Here is a 19,260-nt window from a genome sequence, read left to right on the forward strand (position 1 = left end):
ATTTTTTTTTTCAAATTAGTACCTGACGTTAGTTTTCTCTGTTAAATGATGATGTGGCAAACGGACTGCCATGTCATCGCCCAACGTTGTATGCCATGTCAGCACACAATGACCACCTCATTTTCCACGTAAATTGTCACGTCAGATTTGAAATTTTTTTAAAAAATTAGTTTCGCATATATGTTGGAAATTTACGAACTCAGAAACCCATACTCTCATTCATTTTCAACCTCATGTTTGAAAATTGTTCCTTTTTTATTTTAAAAATATTGAAGTTGTAATTCGTTTTGATTTTCGTTTTCATTCTCCTTTTTCGTGAAGCTGCTCCGTTTTTGTGTTCCTTCAATTTGGAAACGCGCATTGTAAGTGGTTGTTTGTTCCTTAGGTTAGAAGTTTGAAGCATCGTTCTTCGATGACCATTTGTGGAGGTGAGATTTTGTAGCCATAAATAGAGGTAATTGTTGTCATTGTTAAAGCACTGTCAAAGTTGTTCTGGACGAAGCCCCTTGCCATTCTCCGTCTGTGTTGAAGGTAAGTGATTGGTTATGTTATTAGGGTTTACAATTTGATAACCTTTAATTATTTTGTTGCTAAGGTTTTTTTGACTTAAAGATTTGGTTTCAATTTAAAACTTTATCACGGGATCGTTTTGAGTTAGACCTCGTGATGTATTATGTTGGAGGCAGCGAGTCAGTGCATGTGAAGAATATGGATATGGATAGGTGGTCCTATTTTGAAGCTGTGGGAATTGCAAAAGAAGACTTGGCATATGGAGAACATTCTGTTAGGCTGTGGTGGAAATTTGGTCATTCTGATTTCAAAGAGATTAATTGTGATAATGTTGCATTAGACATGACAAACTTTGCAATTACTAACAATGTGGAAGTGAAAATATTTGCAGTTTGTGATGGTGGCAATGAAGGTGTTGTTGGGGACAATTTCTGTAACAGTGATGATAACTCTGTGAGGGATGTTCGGTTGGATGATTTAGAGGAAGAGAGGGCTGCTGGATTAGATGATGAATTTGATATAGAAGTTCCTCAATTTGGTCGAGTCAAACGTACTCAGACCCCTCTTTCAGTTTCTTAACCCTTCACCCACGAGAGAGTTCTTCTTCTTTTAGGGTTTTTTCAATTTGTTCTTAGACTTCTCTTTCAGTTTCTTATTAAGTCTCAAACGTGGAGAATGAGGTGGCTATTGTGTGTTGACATGCATACAAGCGATGACGTGATAGTCCGTTTGCCATGTGATCATTTAATAGAGGAAACTATTAATTTGAAAAAAAAATATTAATCAGGTAATTTAAACAATTTAAAAAAAAATAATAATAATCTGAAAATCGACCTAATTCGAGGTAATTTAAACATATTTAAACCTAAAAATGATTATAAACATAAACATCAAATATGAACCTTTTCTTCTTCTAAATAGATAAATATTAGAAAATTAATTACATTTTTATCTCAATAATTTTAAAATTCTACTTTTTAGTTCTTATAATAATTAAAAAAACTTATTTTAATTCTTATAATTACATAAATTTCTCTTTTAATCTTTATAATTGTATAAATTTTATTTTTTAATTTCTATAATTACATAAATTTCGTTTTCTAGTTCTTAAAAATATATAATAAAACTAAATAACAAAAATAGTATATATAAAAATTAAAATGAAATTTTTTTATTTAAAAAAATAGTATATATAATATTAAAATCAATATTATAATATCACACGTAAATTCAATTAATTTATATCTAATTTACTTTTTGGGGGTCTCCTTAATGTGAAGTGACATGTCCATATATATGTACGTTAAAGTTAGGCCGTCAGCCAGCCAGCGAATCAAAAGTGCAAAAATAGTCTGTTGGAATCTTTTGACTGAGAAATGGTATTACTTTTTTTTTCCTGCTCTGGTCATTTCGCATCTCTTTACTAACGGTTCACTTTATTCAACTCTAAAGTCTGCCAGACCAAACGAATAACCCAAATCCACTTCCCAAATCATCGTCTCATTCCAAAGCCCAACACACTATTGTGTTACAAAAATAATCTGTAATGAAAGCTGTAACTTAAATTTTTAAAAATAAAATAAATTGTTTTGTAAAATTATATTATTCAATTAGAATAACAGTTTTACTTAATTTCCTTATTTGAAATTGTTTAAATCAATTACAATTAAATTCCTCGAATAACCAAACGTTTCTATATGAGAATGGATGAATTATTTTAATTAATTTTTTTTATCATTTTGGATTAAATTGAACGATGGAAAAATTAAAATATGTAATAATTGGTGATTGAAACAAGAATATGTAAAGTGTATAACTGCTTCAATAATAAGAATAAGAATATAAATAAAATATACAAAATAATGAAATCAATGAATCCTCAATGACCCTAGAACAACCCCAAAAAATAAATAATGTAGTTCATGACTCGGTATTTATGAAAAAATAAAGATAACTGAATAGAGTCGGATCTAGAAGAGCATGGCCGCAGCGATGACGAGGACCATGGCGGATCCGGTAACTCTGTTCAAAACGGCACCGTTGGAAGCTGGTTCTGGTGCTCCAGCTGGAGGACCAGAGATGGAAGAAGGAGTGACGCTGGGAACATCACCACTTGGGGCCTCAGAAGGAGTGGTTGGTGGAGATGGAGGAGAGGCTCCGGTGGTAGGTGAAACCGCTGGTGACTCAGATGACGGCGACACGGCGGTGGGAGGTGGAGACACGGCGGAGGGAGTCGGAGACAATGCCCTCCTCGGCGGAGTAGCCACCGGCGACAACGCAGGAGACGAAGCTGGAGATTGAGCCATGGTGGAGCTCAATAGCAATGCCGCAACCAACATAAGAACAAAGGTGCGAGCCATTCTTGAAGGAGTGAGGAAAGTTGATAGCGAAAAAGCAAAGAGAGTGTTTGTTTGATCTAGATTTCTGAGATAATAAGAATAGGTTTTGTGTTTGGTTATGTTGTTGGAGAGTGAAAAAGGGTATTTATAGAGTTGAGAGGGTAACCGCGTGAAGAGGGAAGACGCGGTCGGATAATGGGCCTGGGCCGAGTGGTTTCCATGTTGAAAGGGTAAAGTGAATCTGACGCGGTTACCTCGCACAGCTGGAACGTACGCGTGTTGATCAAAATCTATGTTACCGTTGGATATGGGAATCATCATGACAACGGTCGAAAACGGAAACTAATATTTGACTAATTGACTAATTAAACGTCGTGTCGTATTGTTCTGAAAGAACTAGCCGTTGCACGGAACCATCAAGGAATAACAAATTCCGAATTGTTCACCTACTCACTTTGTATTGGCACAGATGACAGGCCCAATAAATTATAAGCGCGTTAATCCCTCTAATTTAGGCAAATTAATTATTAATTAATATATACACATTACAGTCTGGCTTATTATTAAAATTTTATTGCCGCATTTATTAAATAAATAAATAAAATTCCATGCTTCGTCATTTCAATTCACAGCTTACGAACAGCTAGCAGACTCACAAAATACTCGTTTGTTTCAGTTCTCTAAATAAATTTTCTAAAAGTTAAACAACATATTTACAAAATTTTACTGATTATTTAAGTTTTTTGAAAGAAAATTAATTATTTTACTATTTTTCTTTTAAAATGAAATTAATTGTTCTAAACACACACATAGGAAAGATCAAACGAATAAAAAAGGAGATAACATGCACAATGTGATAGGTTTGAATCTTATGGATACCATTATAATCATTTTTATTTATAAAAAAACAAATAGGTTCGAATTTATAATAAATTTGTATTTATTTGTAACTGAATATAAAAAATCAACGTACTAAGAAATTCAATTTGGTGTTCTGCTGATGTACTTAATGCTCAGATTTTTTTATATTTGATATCTCAATACTAATATGTATTATTATAATTTATTTACTGATAAAAAATATTATTTATTTATTTAAATTTTAATTAGATACTATTTTTTTATCTATAGATATGGTCTATTGAGATATAATTAAAATTTTATTAACTTAAAAATTATTTAAAAATTATATTTAGGATGATTTCTATTACTAAACAGTTTAAAATTGCTTAGACTAATATTGTGTCAAAATTAATTAAACCATATTTTAAAGCTAATATTTTTCATTTCAAAGGCCAATTAAAAAAGTTTTGTATATCCACATTTTTTTTTGTCTATTAATATAATTCATGCAATTTTTTAAAGATAACAATAAAAAATTAATCTATATTGGTGAGACGTTTGCTAACGAAACAGTATCCACATACTTAAACTTACATGCTTTTTTTTTTTTTGAGGGGAAAACTTACATGCTTTTTCATTGTAAATTTAATGATTTGAATAGGAGAATATCCCTGTGTTAAAAGCTCTACTATTTTATTGTAGATGCATTCCTATAAATTAGAAGCATTAATATATTTTAATAAAATTAATTTAACAAAAATTAAAAACAATACTATTTATTAATGATTTTTCCTGCAAAAATTAATAACAATACACTATAGAATATTAACTACTAAATATAACTTGTCATATGTAATTAAAAATATTAAAAAAAATTAAATTATTTGATGATAATATTATTTATTTATTATTATTGGTATAGTAGTATCTATGTATTTTTTTTATACCAATCTATTTCTACTTATACAACCAAAAATAAATTTCTTTTACTTTTTATAATACTATATGTTTTAAATGTTTTATTATTTAAATTATGTTACATGCTGTTTAATTATTATTATGTTATATTTATTGTTATTTAAGAATTCTAGGAATCAATGAATCTTTGAGAGTTAAATTGCTTTGGAGTTGCATTTAGTAGAGGTTAAGTTAGCCAAGAAAACTAGAGAGAAATTAGTGAGATAAACTTTAGAGCTAAGAGAGTTTGTTTATTCTTTTGACTTCGTAAATGCCTCTAAATCCTTCCATGTAACAGAATTAGTGTGGTTGAAGACTTGAAAGTTTGTAAGCTAAGAATCAAGATCAAGGTTTTCATATGGCAAACTCAGACAGCTCTTATTTTTTTGTTGTTTTTCCTTCTTTTTTTCATTTTTAAGCAATTTAAAGTAAGGGAAGCTTGTTGTTCGATCTTTTATGTTGTATATGTTGATTCATGCTTTGGTAAGCATTTAAGTTGGAACTAAATAGTATAATTTTGGGTGTTCTTATTCTTGGTGAAAGATGAAAGAATTGATAATCTTGTAATACATGATTGTTGCATGTTACATTTTCTTCAATTTATGAGCTAGTTGTATGATGTTAGTATGTGGTGAATTCTGAACGTGCTCTTGATCATGCATGTTTATATATATATATATATATATTCAAGAAAGAATTTTGTAATTTTATCTCAATATTATCATAGTAAGAAATGACTCATCTACCCACCCATATTTTTCCGCTTTATTTTTTCTTCTAAAGTATTTTTAAGGATCTTTGAATTAAATTATAAAAAACAATATTAATCAGAAATAAAGTCTACTTGACTTAAATCTACACAACTGCAATTTCTTGAATGGAAAACTAATCAAATTTAAATATTTTGATTTGTAACGAAAAGAAAGTCAAGAGTTGAAATTATTATATACAAACAAAGTGCAAGGTATAAAATGTATTTTGGATTTTAAAATAAATTTTATTTTATATCATATTATTGATCTATATTTTAAAATAAAAGATAAAAAGGACCCAGGCACCACCGGGATAGGACACTAGTTTCAAACAAAAACACTCTTTGAAACAACCAATGAGCCTATAACCTTTTGTATTCATCTGCAGCATGGAAATCAACTTCCTCATCTGCTGTGTATGTAGTAAAAAAAAATAGCAGGTTTGAAATCCAGTAACAGCACTAGAATCTTCAACCTTACTGGCAATGACATTTTCATTAATTACCATTAGAATTGTCATGAGTGCTCAATTGCCCGTTAAATTCCATCCCATATATGTGACCCATTTTCACACGTTTGGTCTCTAAATATCTCTTGTTCTCAGAAGTGATGAGAGTTAACAATGGGATCCTACTCGAAACTGTCAAACCATAACCTTTGAGTCCAACATATTTTGCTGGATTGTTTGTCATCAGCTTCATAGATCGAACGCCCAAGTCCCTCAACATCTGCAAGCGAAAGGAGACCATTTCAAATACAAAAAACATTACTATTAAGTCCCACAATTATACCAAGAGTTTGTCTGGATACAAGTTTAAAAGAGTTATCATAGTTTCTTTACTGAAAAAAAACTCGTTATTTTAAAATAGAAAAACTTTCAAAAACTCTCTTACTTTGGCATCCAAACCTACTCTAAATCAGTATCTATGAAAGAAAAGTCAAATACTGAGAGTATAACATATCAAATAATATCCAATATCAAGTACTCCCACTGGTTTTGAATATAATACCTGCGCGCCAATGCCATACTCCCTGGCGTCAACAGGCAATCCCAACTCCTCATTGGCTTCTACGGTATCCCGTCCATCATCTTGTAGGTTGTAAGCACGAAGCTTGTGGCCCAATCCAATGCCCCTTCCTTCGTGTCCACGGAGATATACCAGAACACCCCTACCAGCAGCCTCAATCTGCTGCATTGCCAGTGCAAGCTGATTTCCACAGTCACATCTAGCAGATCCAAATATGTCTCCTGTCAGACATTCTGAGTGTACCCTCACAAGAACATCTTGTCCATCTCCAATGTCGCCCTGTTAAATAATTAAATTAAATGGTTCAAAGTTAACGATTGAACCAACCAATCAAACTAAGAATGTTCACAAGTTTTGTAACATGTATTCTAGATGTAGCATGTGTTAGTTACATATTTCCACTATAAAGAGAATGTTCACAAGTTTTGTGACATGTATAACAACAAGCAATGCTCACCTTAACCATTGCAATATGCTCAATCCCGTCTAAAATTGACCTGTAACAGTAAGCTGTGAATGGTCCCCACATTGTAGGTATCCGTGCAGCAGAAGAGCGATCTACTAATTTATCTCTTTTTCTTCTGTATCTGTCATAACAGTAAATGTTAATCTCCTTGCTAATTGCTATACATGATAAAATAAGCAACAACTTACCCAAGTAGCAAAAACCATGAGAAAAAAATAATGCAGAAGCATAAAACAAGCACTTAGAATTTAACTTGACAAATGGAAGATTTTTCAAAATAAAAAAGGTTTCCATTTTCTTAATAATATAAAAATTTATATTCAGTGAAACGTTCACCAAATACTTCACAAAGCAACATTATGTTTGATTGGTAGTATCCTCAAACGACAAAAGTACCACAAAATCCAAGTTAGTTTAATTGTGTATTCAGGATTCAGGCTTATAAATTACTATATCAAATTCATTTAATATATTTAAGACAACTTAAACAGATACATTATAGTATCTGTAAAGAAGAATCTAAACATAAAAGACAACATATATATAAAAGAGATAATCACCTATACACTGTCAGTGTAAAATTTTTTTACACTGGTAACCAATTATATCTTTTAATTGTGCCATGTCACTATAAACACAATTACTTTTAATAGTGACATGACACAATTAAAAGATATAATTGGTTGTCAGTTACACTGACAGTGTATAGGTGATTAACTCTATATAAAATCTGCATACAATGAATTTTATTACAAAGTCCATGAATTGCAACTACATACCTTATTAAGTCAGCAATAGATACAATTTTCAAATTTTCACGCTCTGCAAACTGGCGAAGCTTTGGCAGTCTAGCCATGGAACCATCATCATCTACAATCTCACACAGAACTGCCGCTGGATCCAAGCCAGCAAGTACAGCAAGATCAACTGAAGCTTCTGTATGCCCAGCTCTCTTCAAGACACCACCTTCCCTGTATTTTAGTGGGAAAATATGGCCTGGCCGGTTGAAATCGCCTGGAGTAGAATCTCTAGATGCAAGGGCCAAGACTGTTGTTGCCCTGTCATGAGCTGATACCCCGGTGGTGGTATCATGTTTAGCATCCTACACGTACAAATTAAATTTATTGAAATGTATCAAACTGTTGGGAAACACAGGTCTATCTGAGTACATCAGACAATAACAAAGTGGAACTAAAAATGTTTTCCTCAGTTGTGTGACTTAAAATGGACAGTAAATGAAGATGAATAAAAGAGATATAACATGGTAGAATTTTAATGTGGAAAACACTCAATGTGAGAAGGAAAAACCACAACACTTAGTCCAAAAAACATAATCTCCACTATATAGTAGGATAACAATACAAAGTTTACAAATGTTTGATCTTTATAAAATTTTGATTTGCACCTTTGTAGGGGACAGTCAATCACCTTTGATTTTAACCAAAAATGGTCTATACCTAGAGACCCCCAATTATATAAGTGCCTTGATAATAACGGGAAACCTTCACAAAGATATTCCACTAACTCCACATGTAAAGATGTATGGAAAAGTAGTACATACCACAGTCACAGTGAATGCCGTACGAAGTTTCTCATCATTGTCCTTACTGTTCACCATCAAAGGAAGATTCAGTTTATCCAGATCTTCCTCCTTCATGCTTACACAAATTATCCCAGTTCCATGCTTTACAATAAAAGCCATTGCCTCAGGTGTTGCCAATTGTGCTGCCATTATCAAATCTCCTTCATTTTCTCGGTCTTCATCATCCACAACCACTACCATCTGCATCATTAATATTAATAACAATAATCTATTATGATACTGAAACCATTAAACAAAAGAACTTCACACCACACACCTCTCATGTTCTAATTAAAGATTAGGGCGAAAAACAATTTCATTGAGAGAAAGAGTAGCTACCTTTCCCTGGCGAATGTCTTCAATGGCCTCATTGATGGAAGCAAAACCTTCTGTGGGACTGTCCAAATCAAATTCATCATTGTCAACAGAGAAAAAATTGCTTGTTAGCCCTGTGTCTGCTGCCAGTGTTGCTTTAGGTTGCACCTCAATTCGAACAGATTCACCTCCAACCAGATTTTTACCTAACACAATTTCATTGCTATTTGGATAGGAAAATAAGTCACCTCCTTCAGAGATCAATGTAGCCTTAATTCCACCGACAACATCGACACGTGAGGGAAATTTAGAATTGATCCGGACAGAGGACACATCATTGAACAATTTGAAGTGTTTGCTTGCCCTGCATTGAATATAAGAACACACCCAAGGTTAACTTAATAATAGTGACATCCAAAGAGGGGGAATCAATAAACTGAATTCCAAAACGATGAGCAGCTCAATGGTCTATGCAGCTAAAATGTTTCAGCTTAAATTTAAAACAAGAATGACATGAAAGATAAAATCTTTGATACAATTAAGCACAGAATTTGGCTGCGAAAGAATAAGAATCAAACATGCAGGACCCAAAAGCGATCCCTAACATATTTTAGACTCAAAATTAAAAGCATGACTTCATAGAAAGAAATATGACACAAAATTGTGCATGACCGGAAAAAGGTTCTTTGAGAAGCGTGGTTTTATAAAGGGCCCAACCCACGTGCCCCATAACGAAATTCAACGCAAAAAGAGGGATCTTGCATCAAATGGTGGATCAAGAAAACATGGTGCAGCCAGAAAGTTTCTGTTGATGGATCCCGGAAATGAAAGTGCATAACAGAAAAAGAAGAAGAAAAAAAAAAGTTTAAAAAAAGGGGTATTGGGTTTAGTGTTTAGAATGGAAGATGAAGAGAAAAAGAAAGAAAATGCGAAAAAAAGGAATGAAGGCGTGAGTTGTTTGAAGAAAGAGAGACGAACCGCAGACATGAGAGGGCGGGCGAGGAGGAAGAAGAGAGATTGAAAGAGGCCATTGTTTGGTTTGGTCAAAGTAGATGCGTTTTCAATTTGATTGAGTTAAGGATATATATATATATATAGATATGATTGGTTGAAGAAGAAAAAGAAATGTAACTGCAACAACTACAAGCACGACGAAGCTGACTCTCATTCTCTGAACATCAACATTCAACACACCCTCATGCCTCCTTCCTGCCTTCTCTTTTTTTAATGCCCTTACTCTCTTCTATATTTTATAACACAACATACATATGGTCGGAGAGACTAATTTCAATCGTTGAAAGTAACTTTTTTTTTATAGAGAAATTTTATTTGCATGATAAACTATACAAAAATATGTATAACCAAGACAGAAATAATATAAGTATGTGTGATGTAATAAATAATACAATAAAAATAAAAATTATATTATTTTAATTATAATATGAATAGTACATCTCTTTCTAATTAATTATGTTTCTAATATTTTTACCGGATGGTAAATTAACAAACTTAATAAAAACTGATTTTAATGAAATAATATGTGAGATTTTTAATTAAAATAGTTTTTATTTACTATTTCATATTTCAATTATTCTATAAATATTTTCTGAGTTTAATAATGTAAACATTGTAAATAAACTTAACAGCTATCTTGAAAACTAAATATTTTTTTTGTTAATGAATAAATTTATATATGATTAATGTGGTATTTTTATAATAAAATAAATAAAATTTTATTGTAAAAATTAAGAAAATTATTAACATGACTTTTTTAGTTACCGCGTCAATATTATAAGATATTTATCTACTTCAACGATAATTTGAACTAAACTTGTATGCTTCACTTTTACTAAGTCGCATTTCTTAATAATTTTTCTAAAAGAAGATTTTAACGTGAAATGTCAATCTGATTCTTGGTAATGAAATAAAAAAAACATAATTTGATTGCATTAATAAGTTAAAAGTTCGTTTATTTGAATTAATTGTAAAATATTAGAACAATATAGAATGGAAAAAATTAAGAAAAATATTTGGTGTGAAAGGTGGTTAATAGTGTGTTTGGATGAAGAATTTTACAAATCTAAGAAATTTTAAATTTTTGGTATTTTAATTACTTTGATTTTAGTCTGTACTATTCTTAAAATATTTTGTTTGAATAAGTCAATTTGAAATTTTTTAAATTTTAAGTTATTTGGTTGAATATAATAATTTGATTCTATCATGATAAAATTAATTTTAAAAATATATTTATATGTTTAGATTTTTAAATTAAATTTTATAAAAAAATAAATATTTGTTAATTTTTAAATATTTAATAATTTTAAAAATTAATATTAGATAATATTTAATAATTTTAAAATTATTTTTGAATATTTAATAATTATAAACATGAAGAAATAAGATATAAGATAAAATATATAAGTGAAATAAGAAGAGAAAAAAGATGAGAAATTTTAAATCCTTACTTCTTTAAAAGAATTTGAAATTCTACTATCTCAAAAAATTTTACAATTACTTAAATTTTAAATTCTTTATAAATTCTTCATCTAAACAAAGTATTTCACTTCAAAAAATTTAAAATTTTTCAAATAAATAAATTATCCTATTTAAATTTTTCATTTTAATACATTATAAGGTTTAAGCGCTTACGTTGGGAAGGGAGAAAATAGTCTGCAACAAGCCAAATAATAAAATAGTAGAATTAAATTAAAATAGAGTCTCGAATTGATTCGGTCTCTATCCGTTGAATAAAGACGGCGGTTATTTATGCGATTCCGATATGTGCTATAACTTTGACCCGTCACTATTACTCTTCAACGCTGTCAAATAGTTTCCCTGCAAAACCTTTGAATCTGGACAATTATTTTCTTAATACTATTTTTATTATAATTATTATGTTATTTGTTTTTATATTATTTTTAATTATTTATTTTAAATAAATAAATACATATAATTGGTTATATATAAATCAAACACTAATTTTATACATTAAACATGCATTCCGTTAACAAATTTATTTTTCGATAATAAAAATGAGTTAATAATTTATATATTGTCAGTGTAAAACTTTTTTACACTGACAATCAATTATATCTTTTAATTGTGTCATGTCACTGTTAAAAGTAATTGTGTTTACAATAATATAACACAATTAAAGAATATAATTGATTGTCAGTATAAAAAAGCTTTACCATGACAATATATAGGTAATTAACTCAATAAAAATTATTGTACAAAGTACAAACTACCTCCGTGACGATTTGTATTTATGATCTATGTGTCTTGTCAGCATGAACTGTATGTATAAGAAAAAAGGTCTTAAGTCATTAAAATTAGGGGTATTCATGAATCGGTTTTTTCAAAAAACCGATCCAAACCGAACCGAACTGTTTTATAAAAGTGGATCGGTTAACCGATCCATTTTATACAAAGTAGATTGGTTTGGTTTTTTTAAAATATGGATCGATTTTTTTGAAATTGGATCGATTCGGTGCGATGCAGTTATCCACTTTTTACTCATATATGGATCGATTTTTTTAAAAAATTAAACCGAACCGAACCGATCCACTTTGTAAAAATGGATCAGATAACTGAACCGGTTTTATAAAGTGGTTCGGTTCGGATTTTTTTCCAAAATGGATCAAATTTTTCAATATGGATCGGATCGGTTATAGATCGGTTCGGATCAATTTGGATTTTTTGCACACCCCTAATTAAAATATTGGGTTGTAGTAAGGTGCTTGATAGTTGGCCTTAACAACATTGGACTAGTGTCTTTGATTTGTTTGTTTACGTGGGGCTAAGCCCACTTAACAAACATCGTGTGTAATACCATGATTTTTATAAATTATATATTTATGATATATATATATATATATATATATATATATATATATATATAAAAGAATGATATTTTACTTTGTTTGATTACTATTAGCCTTTGTAGGATACAAGTTAGAGATGTGATAATTTTATATTTAATTTATAAAGGATATAACTTAAGTGTATAAGAGTTGATTTGAAAAAAGATTGAGGTATATAAGATAGATTTCAATAAATAAATTTCATAAGTTTATAATTCTAGAATTTTAGAAAGAAATAGACTTTGGAGTCAAAGAGATTCCATTCTTCTTCTAATTATGCGAGAGCATTATAGATCATTCCTTTAGACAAGTAGTGGTGTTGGATTGAAGATTCAAGGTTAGGAAACTAAGAATCCAAAGTCAAGGTTATCGTACAACAGACTCAAGGAGCTTCGTTCTTCGCCATTCCTTTTTCCTATTTTTGTTTTCGAGCAATTAGAGGCAAGAAAAGCTTGTAGATTGCTTTATTCGTGTTGCATGTGTTGATTTTAGTGTTGTTTGACCCATTGGTAGCATCTATGTTGAGAATGCATGAAGTTCATGTTGTAGGGTTTTAGGGTCTTTAAAAGTTGAAGATGGTTTGATGATCTTGAGTTTTGTAGTGGTTGCATGTGATGTTTTTGAGGTGTTATGAGTTGTATGGGGTATGAAGAAGAAAAATCATGGATTGCATGTGTTGTATTTGATGTGGGTCACTAGATTTTGTTGAGAGAAAGTGATTTTCATGGAGGAACATTGCATTCTCGCTCAACGAAAAGTGTATGATAGCTCATTGTTCATAAACAAATGAAAAACATCAACTTAGTCTTTATATTTTCGCTCAACGGTCAGTTTTGGTCACTCAGTGAAGAGTTTTAGAGAGCTCAACTCGCTCATTGAAAAATGTTTGCTCAATGAATAGTAAATGACCGAATTAAGCTTTGTGATCTTCATGAAAGTTGTTGTTTTAATTGTTACCTTTCCAATTGTTTTGAAATCGCTTAAAAAAAAGGTCTATAACTCAAGTTATAACCTTTTAATGAGAAAAGGTCGAGTTGTTAGCATTAGTAAAAAATGTTGTGATTTCTTTTTTATAATTTTCAGTATAGTAGGTGATGGAGTATAATTTAAGGTCTTCATAAGCTTGTCGCGATTAATAAAACTCCTTATATGGTGATTTTCATGAAGATCATTGTTGTAAAGTAGTTGAATTTCTTATGGTAAGGCTCTTTTAGTGAGACCTTTGCTTCAAAAGTTGATATTTTGTGTTGTTTCTATTGAAATGTTGTAATGCATATGAGATGTGGGTGATTTATATATGTGGTGGTATTATGATGTGGGATAATGTATATTGATAATTAAATTGTTAATAGTTGAATGTTGTTGTAGATTTTATCCACATTGGTTGTTGATCTAACTGTATAGAAAAGATCCTTGGCTATTGATCTATTTGTATTGAAAAGATCACATGCTTGTTGGTTTAGTGAAGTCAAGTCACTTAGGTTGTTCATCTAATCTGTAGGAGATATTCGTAATTGATATGTGTCATGACACATTTGTTATAGAATGTTGTTTAGTCAGCAATTAAAGTTGTGTATGTTGAGTATGTAGTTGAGAATGCAGTACATGATGCATGTTGTACTAGCGATTGTAAGTTGTGAATGATGAATGAAGTTGATGTTATGTTTTGAGCTAACCTGTTGGTTTTAAGTTGTATGTGCTTGCTTAAGTTATTACCTCAGTACTTGTTGCAATTTTGTTTGAGTTAACCTATTATTTAGTTGAAAGCATTATGTTGCTATGTCGTCGTGTTGTGGTGTTATTGAAATTTGTGTTAAGTGGTAAAATTGTTGATAAGTTGTGAAGTTGTGTTACTGAGTTGGTAAATTCTATGTTGTTAAGTTGTATAATATGTTGATGTATTATTATGTGTTGTTTATTTGAGCTTAGGTTGTTGAAGTTGTTTTATAGTTAACATATATGTTGTTGTTATGTTATGTTGTTTTATTTGATTTCAAGTTGACCCTTACATTTTTCTTATGGTTGGACTGCGATGATTATATCTGGTATGGGAATAAGATACAAATAAGTTGGAGGAGGAGTTTGAGTTAGGAGCCATGCTAGATGACAATGTTGTTTTGTACTACCCCCATGTAGTAGTTTTTTTGTAATTGTTGTTTGATCGATAACTTATGTTCACATTTTCAATATTGGATTACTATCTGTGTGTATATATATATATATATGAGAAGGGATCCTTTTACTCTAAGAATAAGTCTACCTAAATTTATTCCGTTCAATAACTCATATTTTACATTAAATTTCAACGATCTAACCGTTCAATTTAAAATTTTTAATGCATAGATCAAATCTGTAAATTTTTAGAAAATTTGAAAATCATTTGATACTTCATTTCATTAATTTAAATTGACGGATAATCATAAAATTATTTTATACATTGATTCAAATTAATGTATAAACTAATCTAATTCTAAAGATAACAAATTGTTTGAGTCGCCTGCATGGATCACTACATGCATGTATGTGAACTAACCTAAGCAAAAAGTTTTACTAGTCACTTATTCTGTTAGCAGGCTATTCGGCTGTTAGTCTAATAAATCAATAAGTTTGAGGCAAAAAATTTAGTAACCCGATTTGACTTACATGGCCCTCAAGGGGGGCTTAATTGACCTTTTTTTTTTTTTTTTTTTTTTTTTTTTTTTTTTTTTTATAGTTCAGGCTGGCCAGAAAGATGGGCAATTGGTTGTTGTCAGCTCTACCTATTGAGAACAACATATGCATTATGCACATAATTGAGTGTTTGCCCATTTTGAGGGTGGTAAAAGGATGGGCAAAAAATATAAGAAAGTGATCCAAAAGGAGTGTGTAAAATATAATAGCAGGTGAGGAGGAGAAATACAAAGTGGCAGCAGGAATAGGATAGAATAATATTATAAAAGAAAAGAAAGCAGAAGAGGAAGCCAAAAAAGAGGAGATTGAGAAATGAGAAGCATAACCAACTTTTACCAAAAAACAAAGGAAAAAAAAGATACTACGATTTCCGACCTCATATCCAAGTGATTGGTCCCTCTCTCACCCGGCTTTGAGCTTTGTAAATACCGAACTAAAATCTCATAAGTGAGAGAGAAAGCAAACAAGCAAGCATCAGCCTCACACTATGGAGAGCCTCTGCCTCGCACTCCATTGCTCTCTCTCAGCCTCAACCGCAACCTCCTTCTCTCGCTTCTCCCAACTCCACCACCGCCCGAGATCCCAATTCATCCACACCCCATCTCTCCGATCACCCACCGTCATCTCCTTCCCCTCCAACCCCTCCACCTTCAGATTCCACCCCCATTACCCAATTCAAGCCTCCAAATCCACGCCGCCACCACCGCCACTCCAGGGCGCGAAGCCAATCCCTCTGGTGATCTCACTATGCATAGGCCTCATCGTCCGCTTCGTGGTCCCCAAACCCCTCGAAGTCACCCCCGAGGCCTGGCAGCTTCTGTCCATTTTCCTGTCCACCATCGCGGGCCTCGTTCTGAGCCCGCTTCCCGTTGGGGCCTGGGCCTTCCTGGGCCTGACGGCCTCTGTTGTGACGAAAACTCTGTCTTTCTCGGCGGCCTTCAGCGCCTTCACGAACGAGGTGATTTGGTTGATCGTCATTTCCTTCTTCTTTGCTCGAGGCTTTGTGAAGACGGGCCTTGGCGATAGGATTGCCACTTACTTCGTCAAGTGGATGGGAAAGAGCACTCTGGGCCTCTCTTATGGGCTCACCTTCAGCGAAGTGCTGATTGCACCCGCCATGCCCAGCACCACTGCCAGGGCCGGTGGGGTGTTCTTGCCCATTATCAAGTCTCTCTCGCTCTCTGCTGGCAGTCAACCCTCCAGTCCTACCTCTAAGAGGCTTGGGGCTTTCCTCATTCAGAACCAATTTCAGGTTTCATTTTGCATAACATTTTCATCTGTCCCTCATTTTCATGTCTTCTGTTCTGTCTTTCATGTCATAACAAAGTGACTTTGTTTCTGACCTTGGACAGTCTGCTGGTAACTCTAGTGCTCTTTTCCTAACTGCTGCAGCTCAAAATCTGCTCTGTGTCAAATTAGCAGAGGAGCTTGGGGTCGTAGTGTCAAATCCTTGGGTTACTTGGTTCAAAGCAGCTAGTTTACCTGCGCTTGTTTGTCTTCTTCTTACACCATTGATTTTATACAAGCTCTATCCCCCTGAAATCAAAGACACGCCCGAGGCTCCTGCCCTCGCTGCCAAGAAACTCGAGAGTATGGGCCCTATCACTCAAAATGAATGGATTATGGTTGGTACAATGCTTCTAGCAGTGTCTTTGTGGATCTTTGGGTATGTCATATTCCTTCTATTGTATTTACACCTATGTCTATGGATGAATGTTTTTTTGACTGATTTCCATGTTTGTCGAGTTTTTAAGGTGGAGAACTTGGTCCTTGTGGAGATGCTAAAAATATAGATTTTTGAAGGATTTAATTAATATTTTCTAATTTTATCAATGTTTTGGCCACCTAGTTTATGCTCTCTGCCTTTTTGTACATGCTATTGTTGGAATTCTTTCATATGCATATGAACTTATGATAATAATATATGATTAGTAATACTGCGTTTAGTTTGATGTCTGTCAAGTTCCAACAGACCCAATCTATGCTTAATTGCTTTTGCAAGTCACAACACCTTCAGTTGAAACTATCTATGAGCCTATTTGAATATAAACATAATAGAGTTTTTTTTTTGGAAAAAACTTTTTATTTTCAGTAGAAAAGTTCTCAAAAACTCTTTTAAGCTTGTAACCAAACAAGCTTTATGAAAGAGTCCACTAGTTGTACCTGTGTAGCAGTGTACATTGTTGTTTTTCTTACAATTTCTCTTGGTTGAGTTATGTACTATCCATGTTTCTTTGGTCCTGCAGAGACACTATTGGCATAGCAAGTGCTGTAGCTGCAATGATTGGTTTATCAATACTCCTCGTATTAGGAGTCCTCGACTGGGATGACTGTTTGAATGAAAAAGCGGCATGGGATACCTTAGCTTGGTTTGCCATTCTGGTAGGTATGGCAAGCCAGTTGACAAACCTTGGTATTGTGAACTGGATGTCTGATTGTGTGGCCCACAACCTCCGATCATTCTCTTTGAGCTGGCCGGCCTCACTAGCTGTTCTTCAAGGAGCTTATTTCTTCATCCACTACCTTTTTGCAAGTCAGACTGGTCATGTGGGGGCCTTATACTCTGCATTTCTTGCCATGCATAGGGCAGCCGGTGTTCCTGGTATTCTGGCAGCGCTTGCTTTAGGTTATAATACAAATCTTTTTGGTGCAATAACACACTATAGTAGCGGCCAGGCTGCTGTATACTATGGAGGTTTGTCCCTCTCTTTGATTTATGTCATCTAATTTCTGTGTTCTTTATTTTCCTTTCCAGCTATATTATTATTTGCATGTGTTTGCTCTTAAACTACATACATATCAATTGTATTTGGTTCTAACACTTCATTTCTGTCTTACTGCTGTTTTAATTCTTGTTGTGCTGATTCTAGTTGCACTTTGTGACCAAAAGGATTATTTCTGTTTAGGCAACCCTAATCTCTATCCTTCCCCCCTTTTTCTTATGAATTGAAGTTATGTTCAAGCTTAGCATGGTGGCTGATATGATTTCGGTTCTTGTGTTTCAACAGCTGGTTATGTAGACCTACCGGATATCTTCAAATTTGGGTTCATCATGGCTGTTGTTAATGCTATCATCTGGGGAGGTGTCGGCTCTGTCTGGTGGAAATTTTTGGGGTTGTATTGAGTTTTCATTTCCATGTAAGTAAATAGCACATTTCCCGGTTTCAGTAGGCCTTTCTTTTTCCCGGCCGAAAGAAAAGGTCCTTGAATTGAGGACAGTTGAGCTCATCATTTTGACATGAATTTTTCTTTCTGCTTTTGGCTTTGTTAGTTTTAGTATTGTTGCCGTTTCTTTCTTTAGTTTACATACACTCACTAATAATATATATTTATAAAGGCTTTTAAAGAAACCTAAAAGATTTGACACTTGCATGATCTTCTTCGGTGGAGGTTTGGTTTAGCTTCTTTAGCATGGTTTGATGACTTACAAATCTTCTGATCTATCTTTGGAGCGATGGTGTCTGTCTATTGTCTAATGCCACTTCCATTTCCATGTATCTATTATCTGTCACTCCTATTTAAATATTTTATATTAAAAATATCCTTCTTTGTTAATCAAACTAATAATAATATAGGAAAGTATATTAATTAAATAAGAGTGGAAATAGGCACTCCCAAAGGCCACAGGTGTGTGGTTTGTCTTTAACATAACATGCTTCATTGCTTAGCTTAATAATTAATTAATCTCTAATTAGTTAAAGAAGACGTTGAACCTGGATGGTGGTCCACGGCGGTCTTCGTTTCATGGATATCCTCGTACACCACGAACGTCGTATGTTGTACATCTCCTTAGTCCTTACCTCCGGCGGCGCCATCGCTGTTGTTTGTATCAGGATAATTGAATGTAAAATGATACCAATATGATAGGAATACAAATCAATACAAATGAGTGAATGGAGTATCATAAACTTCAAAAATTGAATATTTTATCTTAA

At 32.7% G+C, this 19,260-nt stretch overlaps 3 protein-coding genes across 3 annotated transcripts; 1 reads left to right on the top strand and 2 right to left on the bottom strand.

Annotated features, from left to right (window-relative positions):
- Positions 1-2,312: 2,312 nt before the first annotated feature.
- Positions 2,313-3,185, bottom strand: LOC109804154 (uncharacterized). Its single transcript, XM_020365939.3, has one exon. The coding sequence runs from the start codon at positions 3,168-3,170 to the stop codon at positions 2,481-2,483; it is 690 nt and encodes a 229-aa protein (XP_020221528.2). The 5' UTR covers positions 3,171-3,185; the 3' UTR covers positions 2,313-2,480.
- Positions 3,186-5,607: 2,422 nt separating this feature from the next.
- LOC109804199 (bifunctional riboflavin biosynthesis protein RIBA 1, chloroplastic) lies at positions 5,608-9,918 on the bottom strand. Its single transcript, XM_020365991.3, has 7 exons — positions 9,771-9,918; positions 8,817-9,156; positions 8,457-8,678; positions 7,675-7,997; positions 6,887-7,016; positions 6,412-6,708; positions 5,608-6,129 (listed from the first exon to the last, which is right to left on the bottom strand). The coding sequence occupies exons 1-7, from the start codon at positions 9,821-9,823 to the stop codon at positions 5,899-5,901; spliced, it is 1,596 nt and encodes a 531-aa protein (XP_020221580.1). The 5' UTR covers positions 9,824-9,918; the 3' UTR covers positions 5,608-5,898.
- Positions 9,919-15,608: 5,690 nt separating this feature from the next.
- DIT2.1 (dicarboxylate transport 2.1) lies at positions 15,609-18,553 on the top strand. Its single transcript, XM_020365192.3, has 4 exons — positions 15,609-16,577; positions 16,678-16,991; positions 17,572-18,020; positions 18,334-18,553. The coding sequence occupies exons 1-4, from the start codon at positions 15,813-15,815 to the stop codon at positions 18,447-18,449; spliced, it is 1,644 nt and encodes a 547-aa protein (XP_020220781.2). The 5' UTR covers positions 15,609-15,812; the 3' UTR covers positions 18,450-18,553.
- The last annotated feature ends 707 nt before the right edge of the window (positions 18,554-19,260 follow it).

Source organism: Cajanus cajan, chromosome 1 (assembly GCF_000230855.2).
Source record: "Cajanus cajan strain Asha chromosome 1, NIPB_CcT2T_4, whole genome shotgun sequence".
Lineage (NCBI taxonomy): Eukaryota > Viridiplantae > Streptophyta > Magnoliopsida > Fabales > Fabaceae > Cajanus > Cajanus cajan.